Consider the following 12075-nt stretch of genomic DNA (forward strand, 5'->3'; position numbering starts at 1 on the left):
ATAATAGTCATCCCAATGGCGGCAACAGTAACTTTATCTGTCTCTTTGGATATACTCTCAACGGTTAGAGAGAAAATAAAATCAAGCAACAATGCTGTCTCGGCTTGCACCGTTCACTCGTATCGACCTCCCATTCCGCACCATAGAAGGGGTCCCCCTTGAGGCCACTGTTCTGATTCCAAAGATCATATTGGATTCGCCTGGAGGGTATGGGAAGAAACACCCAGTGATGGTTCGTTGGCATGGTGGCGGCTTCATCGTTGGGCACCGAATGTACGAGCCCTGGTTCGCGCAGTGGTTACTAGACTTGGCCCTCGATCACGAAGCCATCATCATCACCCCAGACTACCGACTGCTGCCAGAGTCAAATGGAGCCGACATACTCAGCGACGTGGCGCACTTTTGGAGATGGATACGGACTCTTCCGCGGTACATGGAACACAATTCCCTACCGCGACTGGATCTCAGCAATATTTTGTGCTGCGGCGAAAGCTCTGGTGGCTTCATCTCGGTTTACTGTGCCTTCCATCTGGACTCCATGCTGCAGCAACCGGGCGATCTACTGAGCTCCGATAGTAAGGAAAAGCCAGAGCAAAATGTGCAGATCAAGGCGGTTATATCTATTTCTGCTCCGTTGGATGCCACAGCTCCGGAATACAAGATCCCCCGACCACGGGTTTTCATGGGTAGAAGCCCTCCACCGCCGCGGGAGGCTTTGGGGAAGATCCGCGCGTACATCAAGGGAATGCCTCGAGGAAGCATCCGGACGGGATGCGAGCCCACCTCTGATATGTGGGAACTGTTATTGTGCATTGCACAGCAAGCACATTTGCCTCGCTTGCTTGGGGTAGGAGCTGGAGGAGGCAAACCAATTTCCGAAGGCATCATCGAAGCGCTAGACAAGGGTGGTCACAAGATGGCACCCATATGGGTTGTACATGGAATAAACGACACCATGGTATGGCTAGCTTTCCAAGTCAAATTCCGGTATATCCATTGAGGAAATAAGCTAACAATATCCCATGACAGTGTCCATCTGTTTGTTCATCTAATTTTGCCCGTCGCCTCATGGACGCACAGCCCGACGTGCCGGTTCATCAGAGTCTTTGCGCTGGCGAGCACCTCTTTGATGTGAACACCGGAATAGATGCCGATTGGGTTCAAGATGGGGTTCAGTTTCTCAAGAAACATTGGCCCCTCATTGTGAAAAGTGAAGAGTAGGCAGGACAGTACTATGTCCAGCTCGAAGTGACAGGACGGTCGTTATTTAGTGTACCCGATTAGGCTAGCATGCATACCTATTTTAGGGTTAGCGTCCACTCATAAAAGGAACTCGACGATGGACCCCTGCTTAGTCATTCCTCCCCGTACTCGACTCCGTCGTCATCACCGTTGCTTCCGTCGACCTCCAACAGCGGATACATCAGCCTTGTCGGCCCACTTCTTCTATCTCGCTCGTCGCAGTCGCTCTACACTCGCTTCCTCTGCTGGCTCCCTATTATGTGCCTCGCCGGCGGCTGCTCCTCCCCCTGTGTGCTGTGAGAAGCAATGGATCTCTCCCGACAGGAGTATCCAGCCTTGCTGGTATGACCAACCCCCCAGTTTCCCGGGCCCCTCCGCTTCCCCCAACTCCAATCCTGTCAATTGCTCTGGTCTTATGATATTCACTTATTATTTTCTTTAGGGCTCTTTACAACCCAGTCAGGCCGCGTCTGTGCTAGCTGATCGCATTCGCGTCATCAACAAGGTGAATTCGGATATCGCAGATTGGCTGCAGGTAAGTCTCTTGGTGTGGTGTGTCACCAATTGAGATTGCGTCGGTCTAACTTTCAATGTTTTTAATGATAGGAACGTCGCCGCGTCGAAGAAGCCTATGCGCAAGGGCTGCGGAAGCTCTCACATCGACCCCAATTGGACAATGCAGCTGCCTTAGGGTAAGGCTGACTATTCCTGCTTGTGTTCTCTTTCCCCGGAAACACCAGTTGCATATCACAAGAAATAGTGAGGCTGATTACGGTTGTTGAATTCTACAGGATTTTCCAAATACCATGGCAGCGCATCGTGAATTCGGTCGAGACCGTAGCTGTCTCGCACGAAACTTTCGCGCAAAAGATCGACGAGGATGTTGAACGCCCGTTGAGAGAGTACAGCACTAAAAACAAGGAGCTCGCGTCGATGCCCGGAGTTCAAAGTGATCTTACAGCCTTGGCAAAGAACTTCGAAAACTCGCAGAAAAAAGTGGAAAAGGCTAAGGAAAAGGGCCCAAAAGGCGCCGACAGATTAGCCAACGCCGTAAGCGCCTCCCACGAAGTAAGCCAGCAATGGGAATCGAGGGCGCCATTTGTTTTCGAGCAGCTCCAGGCAGCGGATGAGGGTCGACTCAATCACCTTCGAGATGTTTTAACTCAGCTTGAAACGCATGAAACTGATCAGGTTGAGCGCTGTCGACAGGCAGCAGAAAGTTGCCTGAACGTTCTACTCAATGTGGAAACCGCGGATGAAATCAAAACATTTGCCGCGAAGATAAATGGGGGGCGACCAGTTGCGCCAATTGCGCCGCCTCGACAGCAACAAGCGTCACCTATTCCGGTAACCTCATCTACGCCTGAGCCGCCTCTTCCACCCCCACCACGCATCCAGGACGATACTGCTAGCAATCGCTCTACGGGTTCGGGTCGCACCAAACCGCCGCCGCCGCCTGGTAAGTTCCTATGCGTCGATTCCCATCTTTCTGTCCGTGCAAAGCGAATTATACTAACTACTACTTTAGTTCCTGAACCCCGACATGGCACAGCCTTTGGTGGTCTTAGACGGCTAGGTACAGTCATGAACCGAAGGAAAAGTGTTGCTCTTCCGTCCGGCGGCGCTTCTGAGAGAAAATACCGCAGTCCATTCTCTTTCAAAAGGGGAGAGAACCGAGAGATGCAGATTCCTGAAGACCCTCGACCTGAGCGACCGGACACCGCTGTCACCTCGCAAGGAAGCTACATTGAAGCTACACGTCTTCCAAGCGAGTCCAACGAGAGGGATGGTCGTGACGGTTTATCATCTAGCCCACCGCCCCAATCTCCGCCTGAAGTGGTGAATGGGTTTGGATCCCAACAGATCTCCGGTCCAGCAGCTCTCACTGGCACGAGCGGAAATGAAGTAGGTTGCTCCCATGGCTGTTTCCAGTGTTTAAATGTCTAATTCCTTGTCTTAGCCACGCGTGGACTCTGAGGGTTACACTCAACGACCGCAGGCTATTGATGAGATCACACAGGCTCAGCGAGAGGCATCCGGGTAGGTTCAACTGGATTTTTAAATGCCGAAAAATAAAAACAGTGTTAATGAATTTGCAGACTAGAGGAGCTTGGCTTGAACCTCACCATTAGGGATCAGCCAATTCCTGAAGACGAAAGTCAAGCTAAGCAAGCAATGGACGACATGGCTAATCAACTGAGGCTGGTAAGTGTGTTCGAAACTCACTGTTTCGTCGTTAACCCTTATATAGCAAGCACAGCATAGCGGGATAAGGCGAAACGCAGCTACCATACGTGGACGACGCGATGTTCGTAATACTGTCTTTGTCCCTAACACACCGCCACAAATGAATACTGTTCCTGGTCTGGGCGCGACCCAGGACGCCTCCGAGCCTACTTCTCCAGCATCGCCGGGAAAGCATGTGGCTTCGCTTAGCAACGCTACAGACGAGCATGCGATGTCGGACACAACTTCAATACGCTCATCACACACTTTGCATAGCATTTCAGGCCCAGTTGCACACCCCGAACTCCATGATCCTGGGTTGAACGCATCCATAATAGAGACAGTGAACGCTTGGTTCTCGGAAGGCGCTGTAACCAAATCATTTGTTGTGGGCGAACTTGCTCTGGCGTTCAATACTTCTCCGGAACTTTCATCAGAGAATATTCGAGTGCGTCTCAATAACTTCCCGGTTCTAGAGAAGGTGGCCGCAAACCCGAATTTCATCCGTGAGGTAAAGGATCAGGAGCAGTCGGATGACAAGAGGGGTGAGTACGACATTGCGCTTGCCAACATCTCACGTCCGGCCCCGACACTTGCGTTCAAATACCAGGTCCACATTAACCCAGAAGATACATCGGCCTTCTGTCCAGTCATTTTCAAACCCGCGTGGAATCTGGAGGAATTCCAAGCTAGTGTGATCATCTTTTACTCCCTGAACCCTGCGTTCGCATCCTCTGTGTCGCGAGAATCGATCACGCTAACGAATTTGGTTCTTACCGTCAATTTGGACACCTCTCCACAGGAAGACCGAGAGGTTGCTCACGCTACCAGTGCTGTCATGTATCCTAACACTGGAGCGGCCTTTCGACGCAAGCAGTCTGCAGTGATTTGGAAAATCCCTGAATTCGAGGTAAACAGTGGGTCCGATGGCAAGCTACTAGTTCGCTTCTCAACAGCAAATAGCTGGCCGCAGAAAGGAAAGGTTGAGGCGAAGTTCGAAGTTCGCACGCCTGATGCCGGGTCGCGCCTCGGGATCAGTGCAGCTTCTAGGCCTGGGGGACCCGACCCTTTTGCCGACGAGGACATTTCCCCGGTTTCATGGAACGATGTTCCGACGACGCGGAAGCTGGCTGTCGGGAAATACGTTTCTTCCTAGGTCATGACATCCAGGGCGAATCCTAGTTCTCTGCGCCGGTTTTCTTTTAGCGGATCAGACTCAACGGCCGATTGATGAACTGTATCAAGAATACCGCAAAAGCCGCATGATCATTAGCTGATTTTTTGTTCTACTACGTACCGGCACAATGGTTTCATTGGTGATATCGGCTTATGTACACATATTGCGATTTTCGCAGTACATATAAACACCAGTTCTTGTACGAACACTCTAAATGCCCCTGCACTGAGCCCTTTCTCTCGCTTGCTTTCTTTTCTGTTTTCGCTGTACCTCCTTCATATATTGTTTCCTGATACAATGTCCATTCATATTCATCTACATGCCATGGCATCTCCTTGCTCTGTTTCTGTTGTCCTTTTTGGCTTTGTCTATAATATTTTTGTGTTTTTCTGGCAGCATACAGTAAGTTTTGTGGATATTTGAATGGTCTGTAAATAGCCTGTTGTGGTTCATTTCCCTTGGCATTATTGTCCTGTGCAGTATATCCCTGGAACCCATTATATTTAGTCCCAATGTTAACTTCCTAAAGTATGCCGCTCAACGAGAACAGTCGATTCCGCTTGTTACTGATAGTATTTTCACGTTCATCTTGGAAGAATCTTCTTGAGCATGAAGTACTTCGAATAAAACGGGCTTCATATGCCGGGATATCATTTCGAAAACCAAAGTCGATCATCAGTAGCCTAACAAGTAAAGAATTACATATTGACAAAAGAGAAGTACAAGCACAGTATATAAATTGAGAGGGAACAAAAGAAATTAAATTCTCGCGGCCCTCGTTGTCTTATCGTAGAAATCCAATGTCATCGCAGCGAGGAAACAGGGTATATCTTTCCTCTCCTCGACCCAGAACTTGATTAGATGTTTAATCTCCATGGCGAAAAGACTGTTTGGCCCGCCAGAGATCTTCATTGTGCCGTTTTCTCCATCAAAGATGATGGAGTTTTCCTCGCCGTTGCCCATGCTTCCTGGCCCGCGCGCGTCTGGGTCGGCATTGCTGTCGCCGTGTCTGTAGGCAGAGGAGAGGTGGAACATAGACGTGACACGGACTCGGCCATTCGGAAGGAAGTCAAGTTTGAATCCTAATAAAGAGGCGACGGCCTCACGGAACTCGGAGGACTTGGCAGTCCAAATTTCTTTAAGGCGGCGCATGCGCTTTTCCTTCTCTGCGACTACGCGTTCCATGTCTTGGACCTCGATCTTCATGCTTTCGAGGGTGGTGATGGGGACGAATTTCACGTCCTGGTTTCGGCCGTGGAGTTGAGCCATAAGGTCCCGGTTTTCGTTCTTTAGGGTGGTGATGGTCGAGAGTTTGAGGTTCTCGGCCTGGGCAGTAGGGTTATCTCGGAGTTCAAGGACGCGAGTTCGTGATTTTGCTTTCAGAGATCTGAGTTGAGATTTGGTGGCATCAAATTCCTTTCGCAAAAGTGCCATGCCCTGCTCGGATTTGGAAAGGGCGTCTTGCAACTTTCTATTCTTTCGAGATAAAACAGAAAGGCGCTCGGTTTCTGCATCACTTTCTGCAGGTGAAAGAGGACGTTTCATTCCCCTAGGTTGCGTATTGTCTTGCTGTGAAATTTCGCGTTTGGATAGCTCTTCGTGAGCGTTGGCTAGTTCCTGGCGATATTCGTCAATCATCTTCTCGAGATGGGCGATTTGTTCGGCCTTCTGTGCATCAAATTGGCCCTGTTCTGCGTTCATTGTTTCTTCCTCGGTGTCAAATGTTTTCAGCTGGGCGCGGAGATATTCCACTTCCTTCTGCGCAAGTGCTCGCTGTCGCTCAAGTCGGGCTTTGACACGGCTGTCCACCATGGATCCCCCGGTTGTTGTTCCAGCAGCACGAAGCTTCTCCACCTCTTGTTTCAAGTTGGATCGTTCAGTTTCCAGGCTTCTGATTAATTCATCCTTCTCTAGGAATTGTGCTTCAACGCTTCCAAGCTTGTCAATTGCACTAGCTTTCTCGAGCTGCTCCTTCAACAACGCCTTTACGACAGCCTCCGGTGAGTCATATTCCGGGGATTGATCGTTATCTTGTAACAGGCTAGACCATGACTGCCGCTCGTCTTCGAGTACTTGTTTCTGAATCTGAAGCGTCCCGAGTTCAGCCTCAACGCCTTTCATGAGCTGTAGCTGGTTCTCCAATGACTTCTTTTGCTCTTCAACCACTTCAACATTCCGTTGCACCTTTCGTAGGTGCCGCAGCTCTGCGTTTTGCTCCCTATTTGTAGTTTCCAGATTTCTGATATGGTTGACTTGGTCGGAAAGCTCCCTCTTCAGTACAACTAGCGAATCTGCATCACTTCCTTCCGCCTTCAGTCGAATATTCTCCGCTTCCAGATCAGCGATCTCTGACTCGCGCTCACGGAGCCTATCTTGTGATGTCTGTGCCTCGCCCTTTGCAGTTTCAATGTCTCGATGCAGCTCCTCCAGGGTTTTCTGTAGTGATGACCGAATTGTTTCTAATTCATTGATTTGGTACTTTGACTGTCTTTCCTGATCGAGTGATTGTTGTTGGATGTCTGCGAATTCCTCCTTCAAAGACTGGTTCTGATCCTGAAGACTGCGAACCTTCCGCTCGAGGTCGACTTTCGCGTTGAGCCCATCTTCTTGCGCTTCTCTCAACTCCCTGGCGAGGGATTCGGCTTTGTGATTGGCGCGATTGGTAGAAGATTCAGCGGTCTGAAGAGATATGTTAAAAACGGGTGTCAAAAATTAGCAAGCCATCAAATTGACTCACTTGCGCTTTTCGGAAATCCGCGTCTGCTCTTGATTGGAGTTCTCGGAACTCTTTCTCGTGACGGAGAACCATCAACTCGCGTTCCTGTTTTGAATTCTCCAACTCATATTTCAGGGTATTAACCTGCACTCGTAATTCGTCTCTCTCTGGATCTATACAAAACCAATCAACTTGGCCCAACGCGCCATCCGCAAAACAATGTTTAACGTACCAGGTTTCGGAGGACCAGAGGAACGGAAGGACTGTCGCAAAACGCTCGGGGCCGGTGGTATAGACAAGGGAGACGTGTCTCTAATGGGCGATCCCATCGAAGGGTTTGGGCTTCCGTGCGAATTCATCTAAACTAATTAGCCTCCCAACCGTAAAAGTCGAGCCTTGCGGTTGATGTAACATACAACTGCGAATTGAGAGCCAAGGAGTTGCGCAGCAATCCAACGACTCTGCTAATCATAAATATTCGCGTAACATTTGAGAAGGAAGAATGTTTCCGGGCGATCTCAAAAAGCCGACAAAGGTTTCAGGCGACAAATGAGGAGGCATCGCATGAGTGAATGAGCAACTTCATTGTTTGGACAAAGACTCCGGTTCAGTACGCGCTGAGTCATCAAGCCACCGCCCGCAAGAGCTTGCATTCCCAAATCGGACTAGCGTCAAAATTTTGAAATAATTTCGAATTTTGTTCTACGCAGTCGGGTTGGTTCCTTCTCCCAACGACTACGTCCTCTTGCGCCAACCCCGTTCACCCCTCCAGATTTACGATTCGGCTTATCAAGCGCCAAAAATAGTGACAATGGCAAAGGACAAGTCTGAGAAGAAGGACAAGCTCGAGAAGAAGGAGAAGAGATCGGAGAAGGACGGCGTTCACAAGAGCAAGAAGGACAAGAAGGAAAAGAAGGACAAGACTGCTCTTGCTGATGCAGTATTGAAGGGAATTGAGTCGGAGTCTCCCTCCACGGCTCCCGCCAACGGCGTTGTTTCCACGGACGATGTTGAAGCTCGTCCCGTCGGTGCTCTCGTGCCTTTCGCGAAGCCGTTATTAGAAGAGAAGGCGGCCAAGAAGGCCCTCAAGAGTGTGAAGAAGGGTAAGCTTCCTAATCCCGATGCATTGCCTTACTCTATTCCCCACCTCAAAGATATTCCGTTGCCACGAATCTATCTCAACTCCCGATCCTACCCTGAACCTGCAATGTGCTAAACTGTAGCCTCCACAGCCGCCGTCAACAAATGTCTCAAACGAGGTGTCAAGGAAGTTGTCAAGGCGCTTAGAAAGTCGCCTATTCCCGCACCCAACGAAACTATCTCTATTCCTAACGGAGTCGTAATCCTTGCCGCAGACATCTCACCAATGGACGTCATCTCGCACATCCCCGTTCTCTGCGAGGACCATGGAATCCCATACGTCTTCGTCACATCCCGAGCGGAACTCGGTAACGCTGCTGCGACGAAGCGCCCCACAAGTGTCACGATGGTTGTGCCCAAGTCCGCGGCAAAGGGCAAGAAGAAGGATGCCGATGAGGACGATGAGGATTTCAGCAAGGTGTTCGAGGAACTGGCCAAGCTCGCCCAGAAGGAGCTCACGCAGGTGAACCTATAAATGTCAGCTGGACGCCTGACTTGAACCACCTTTCCTATTTCTTCATTCTGCTATTCTTAATTATACGGCTTATTTATGCGTCTTGCCAATTTCCACGACTGTACAGTTCCGTTTTGTTTGACAAGACAGCGCATGTCTTTGGGGTCTGGCCTTTGGACGTGTTCATCAGGGTTGATCATTTATGACTATTGCAAAATCCGGCGTTCTTAATTGGTGTACGAAAAGGCAGGAGGTATTAAAATAACACGGCATGATGCTGATTATGGATTCCTATCGTAAACTGACAATTGATTCTGTGGATTGCCCATTGTTTATGGTTACACAGTGTAGAGAAGGCCAGACGGATGGAGTACCCGTGACTAAACGATTCAATCCACAGTTGGCAAGGTTTACTAGGTGCTATTTCTGGAGACGGAGAAGATTCAACCGTTAGCCAATCCGAGGCTGTTTTGATTCATATCATTTCATCTAATATACATAGCACGGCTCGTCAAGAACAATTACTTATTTTTGGTCGTTATATCAGGCACGCTGGTCATTACTCAAAGCCTGGTACCAATTCTGATCACCGGTATTCTTCTGAGCCGGCGCAGCAGCAGCAGCAACAGTCTCAGCCTCCCGTCGCTGGAACTTCTGCTCGGCCAAGCGGCCTGGGTCCTGATCAGAACCGATCTCAGAGTTGAAGCTAGCGTTGTACTTCGGGTCGTCGGGGAATTCACTACCCTGACCAGCAGCGGCAGATGAGTAGTCCTGCTGCTTCTTCGCAGCAGTCGCGCTTCGAGTCGAATATCCACTTCCGCTAGCGGGAGCCTGTGTCTTAGACTGGGATTGGGACTTGCCGAGCTTCTCAGAAGCCGGGTACTCGTTCTTGTTGATTCCTAGGTCCTTCTTTGCGGCCGTTGGTCCACCAACGTATCCGGATCCGTGGGCGCCAGGGTAGTCCCCCTGGCCTCCGAGGGCTTCGGGGTATTTCTGCTGGCCGTAAGGTTCAGCACGGTCTCGGGCGTCGCTTGCTGAGGGAAGCTTTGTGGCTGCGGATGTGTCGGTTGTGTTTGTTGTGGTGTTTTGGCTGGTTGCACCTAAGGGTGCGGCGCCGCGATTCTCGTTGAATGCGCCGCCGCCGCTCACGGACTCGGCGGCAAGAGAGTCCTTAAGAACAGGTCCGGAGGGCTCGTTGATGGGGCGGTCGGACCTGGGGTCGTTGGTGACCTTGACGCCTCTCTGGCCAGAAGGGATAGGGTTTCCTTGGAGATCCATTGTGATTTATAATGTCTAGCGTTTGCTGTCACGTAGAAAAAGGTGGAAGGAGGTGTAATGCAATGACTCGAGAGCTTTAGAATATTGATGCTTAGAAGATTAGGCTTGCAATGGGAGAGCTATATAGCATTGCTCGCTTGATCAGTACACCATTGTGATGTCATTCTGACGGGCGGACTAGGGCTATTCATGGTCAACGAACCACAGGTACGTCAACGATGAATGACCCTGGTAGAGCCTTCGAGACCGCTCCAACTGCAGTTAGTGACGCATTCTGGTCAGAAAATCACCCAAAACCTGTGGGTATTGCTTCATGCTGAATGGCAGGCTTTTGATGCAATGCTGGGGCGATATGAACATATTTGACGTCACCTTGCAACACTCAACAAACCAAACCCCGGGCTGTTGAGGGGCTTGTTGGACAGGGACATTGGCATGAATTCCATATTAAAACACTGTACATCATGTAATTTGTCACCGTTGTTGTGTATACTTCTAGTCTGCTGGTTTTTTATATTCGCTGCGGGCACCGACACACCAAAGTATACTTACTTGGCATTTGAGTGTAACTAGGAGAGAGAGCACTAGTTTCACTGGAATATTATCACAAGACTTAGGCAATAAATCCAAACGGAACTCGAATCATACCTATTCAAATCATATCTATCACACAAGCATCGTCAACTTCTTGGTCCGCCTGGACCCTAAGTGGGAAATATGAGAAACATTACGCAGTTGGGCTAGACTTAGACTAAACAACAGAAAGTGCACATCACCAACAAATAGTAGATAGTTTACGAAGAAAACATAATGCGAATATGGCTTCAAATTAAATCGTATCACATTGCTATGTTACATGCATCATGTATATGAATTACCGGGCACGAGCATCCTTGGGGAAGTCCCCTCGCCCAACATGCTCTGTTGGCTCTGTTAGTCGGTGCGTCTCTGATCCATCTTCGCGGGCACTGCTTGATGCTGTGGCAGGGCCTCTTAGGGCACTGTCCTGGTCGCCAGAGATCGGGCCCTCGATGCCTCCGGAGCCGACGTTGACAGCGCGCTGATCGGCAGAGTTCCAATCACTAGCGGTTGGAGGCTGTTCTGGCAGAGGCAGGTTGGCCTTGGTGTTCTCAATCTTTGACTGCATCACCATTAGCTTAGGTTCAAGGCCAAGTTCAGGTAAAGTCATACCTTCACGTTGCTCTCGGACATATTGGTGGTAACGAAACGTTTCGTTTGAATATGATATGGTATGTACAAAGGATAAGTAATTTGAATTCGTCTTAGGTAAAGTCGTTATTGAGTTGTGTGTTGAAGATAAGGATCGGATGTGAAGTAGTCGACTCAATCTTATATGGTGAGAACAGGTCTGGCACTCCATGGCGTGAATCACCATGACGTTATGATAGTCTAGAGAACCATGTCGCGGACAAGGCAGTGGTGGAACCCAGCATCCAACATACGTAAATCATTCGAAGAGAGCGGAATATTCTCTACCATAAATTACTAACCGTAGGGTTCAAATGACTGCAACCTGGCGCACTCCAGGGCGATGTTCCAGAAGCTTGTTGGGATACGTCATGCAGCGTAACTGGACTGGTAGCTTCGGGGTTTTATGGTTTATCATCATTTTTGACAGCGGAGGTTAGGTCTCGTGTGAAGTTACCAAATCGGTGCTCTGGTCCTAGATTAGTTGTCTAGGTCGATTGTCTCTCAACATAGTTTGTTCCTCAAACTCGTTGTAGCACAAGTGAAGTATATCATGCAAATTGACTTGTGTACATATGGCGCAAAGTACATTGTTGCCAGGAAATTATTGTACCTTGATAGAGAATAGATCGT

The 12075-nt window shown here is 49.4% G+C and overlaps 6 protein-coding genes across 6 annotated transcripts; 3 read left to right on the top strand and 3 right to left on the bottom strand.

Annotated features, from left to right (window-relative positions):
- Nucleotides 1-91: 91 nt before the first annotated feature.
- Nucleotides 92-1000, top strand: APUU_11324S (putative polyketide synthase; the record flags this gene model as incomplete). Its single annotated transcript, XM_041697035.1, has 1 exon — nucleotides 92-1000. The coding sequence occupies one exon, from the start codon at nucleotides 92-94 to the stop codon at nucleotides 998-1000; it is 909 nt and encodes a 302-aa protein (XP_041550690.1).
- A 548-nt stretch (nucleotides 1001-1548) lies between these two features.
- APUU_11325S (uncharacterized protein) lies at nucleotides 1549-4624 on the top strand (the record flags this gene model as incomplete). The annotated part of the gene is made up of 8 exons (XM_041697046.1): nucleotides 1549-1584; nucleotides 1685-1777; nucleotides 1849-1934; nucleotides 2034-2701; nucleotides 2771-3147; nucleotides 3203-3282; nucleotides 3342-3447; nucleotides 3494-4624. The coding sequence occupies 8 exons, from the start codon at nucleotides 1549-1551 to the stop codon at nucleotides 4622-4624; spliced, it is 2577 nt and encodes an 858-aa protein (XP_041550691.1).
- Nucleotides 4625-5404: 780 nt separating this feature from the next.
- Nucleotides 5405-7720, bottom strand: MAD1 (coiled-coil domain-containing protein MAD1; the record flags this gene model as incomplete). Its single annotated transcript, XM_041697057.1, has 3 exons — nucleotides 5405-7324; nucleotides 7383-7534; nucleotides 7594-7720. The coding sequence occupies 3 exons, from the start codon at nucleotides 7718-7720 to the stop codon at nucleotides 5405-5407; spliced, it is 2199 nt and encodes a 732-aa protein (XP_041550692.1).
- A 452-nt stretch (nucleotides 7721-8172) lies between these two features.
- On the top strand, nucleotides 8173-8976 carry NHP2 (snoRNA-binding protein; the record flags this gene model as incomplete). The annotated part of the gene is made up of 2 exons (XM_041697068.1): nucleotides 8173-8464; nucleotides 8594-8976. 2 exons carry the CDS (start codon nucleotides 8173-8175, stop codon nucleotides 8974-8976), a joined length of 675 nt encoding a protein of 224 aa, XP_041550693.1.
- A 522-nt stretch (nucleotides 8977-9498) lies between these two features.
- On the bottom strand, nucleotides 9499-10233 carry APUU_11328A (uncharacterized protein; the record flags this gene model as incomplete). The annotated part of the gene is made up of 1 exon (XM_041697079.1): nucleotides 9499-10233. The coding sequence occupies one exon, from the start codon at nucleotides 10231-10233 to the stop codon at nucleotides 9499-9501; it is 735 nt and encodes a 244-aa protein (XP_041550694.1).
- An 874-nt stretch (nucleotides 10234-11107) lies between these two features.
- On the bottom strand, nucleotides 11108-11445 carry APUU_11329A (uncharacterized protein; the record flags this gene model as incomplete). The annotated part of the gene is made up of 2 exons (XM_041697090.1): nucleotides 11108-11374; nucleotides 11425-11445. The coding sequence occupies 2 exons, from the start codon at nucleotides 11443-11445 to the stop codon at nucleotides 11108-11110; spliced, it is 288 nt and encodes a 95-aa protein (XP_041550695.1).
- Between the last annotated feature and the right edge of the window lie 630 nt (nucleotides 11446-12075).

The sequence above is a fragment of the Aspergillus puulaauensis genome, chromosome 1 (assembly GCF_016861865.1).
Source record: "Aspergillus puulaauensis MK2 DNA, chromosome 1, nearly complete sequence".
Taxonomy (NCBI): Eukaryota; Fungi; Ascomycota; class Eurotiomycetes; order Eurotiales; family Aspergillaceae; genus Aspergillus; species Aspergillus puulaauensis.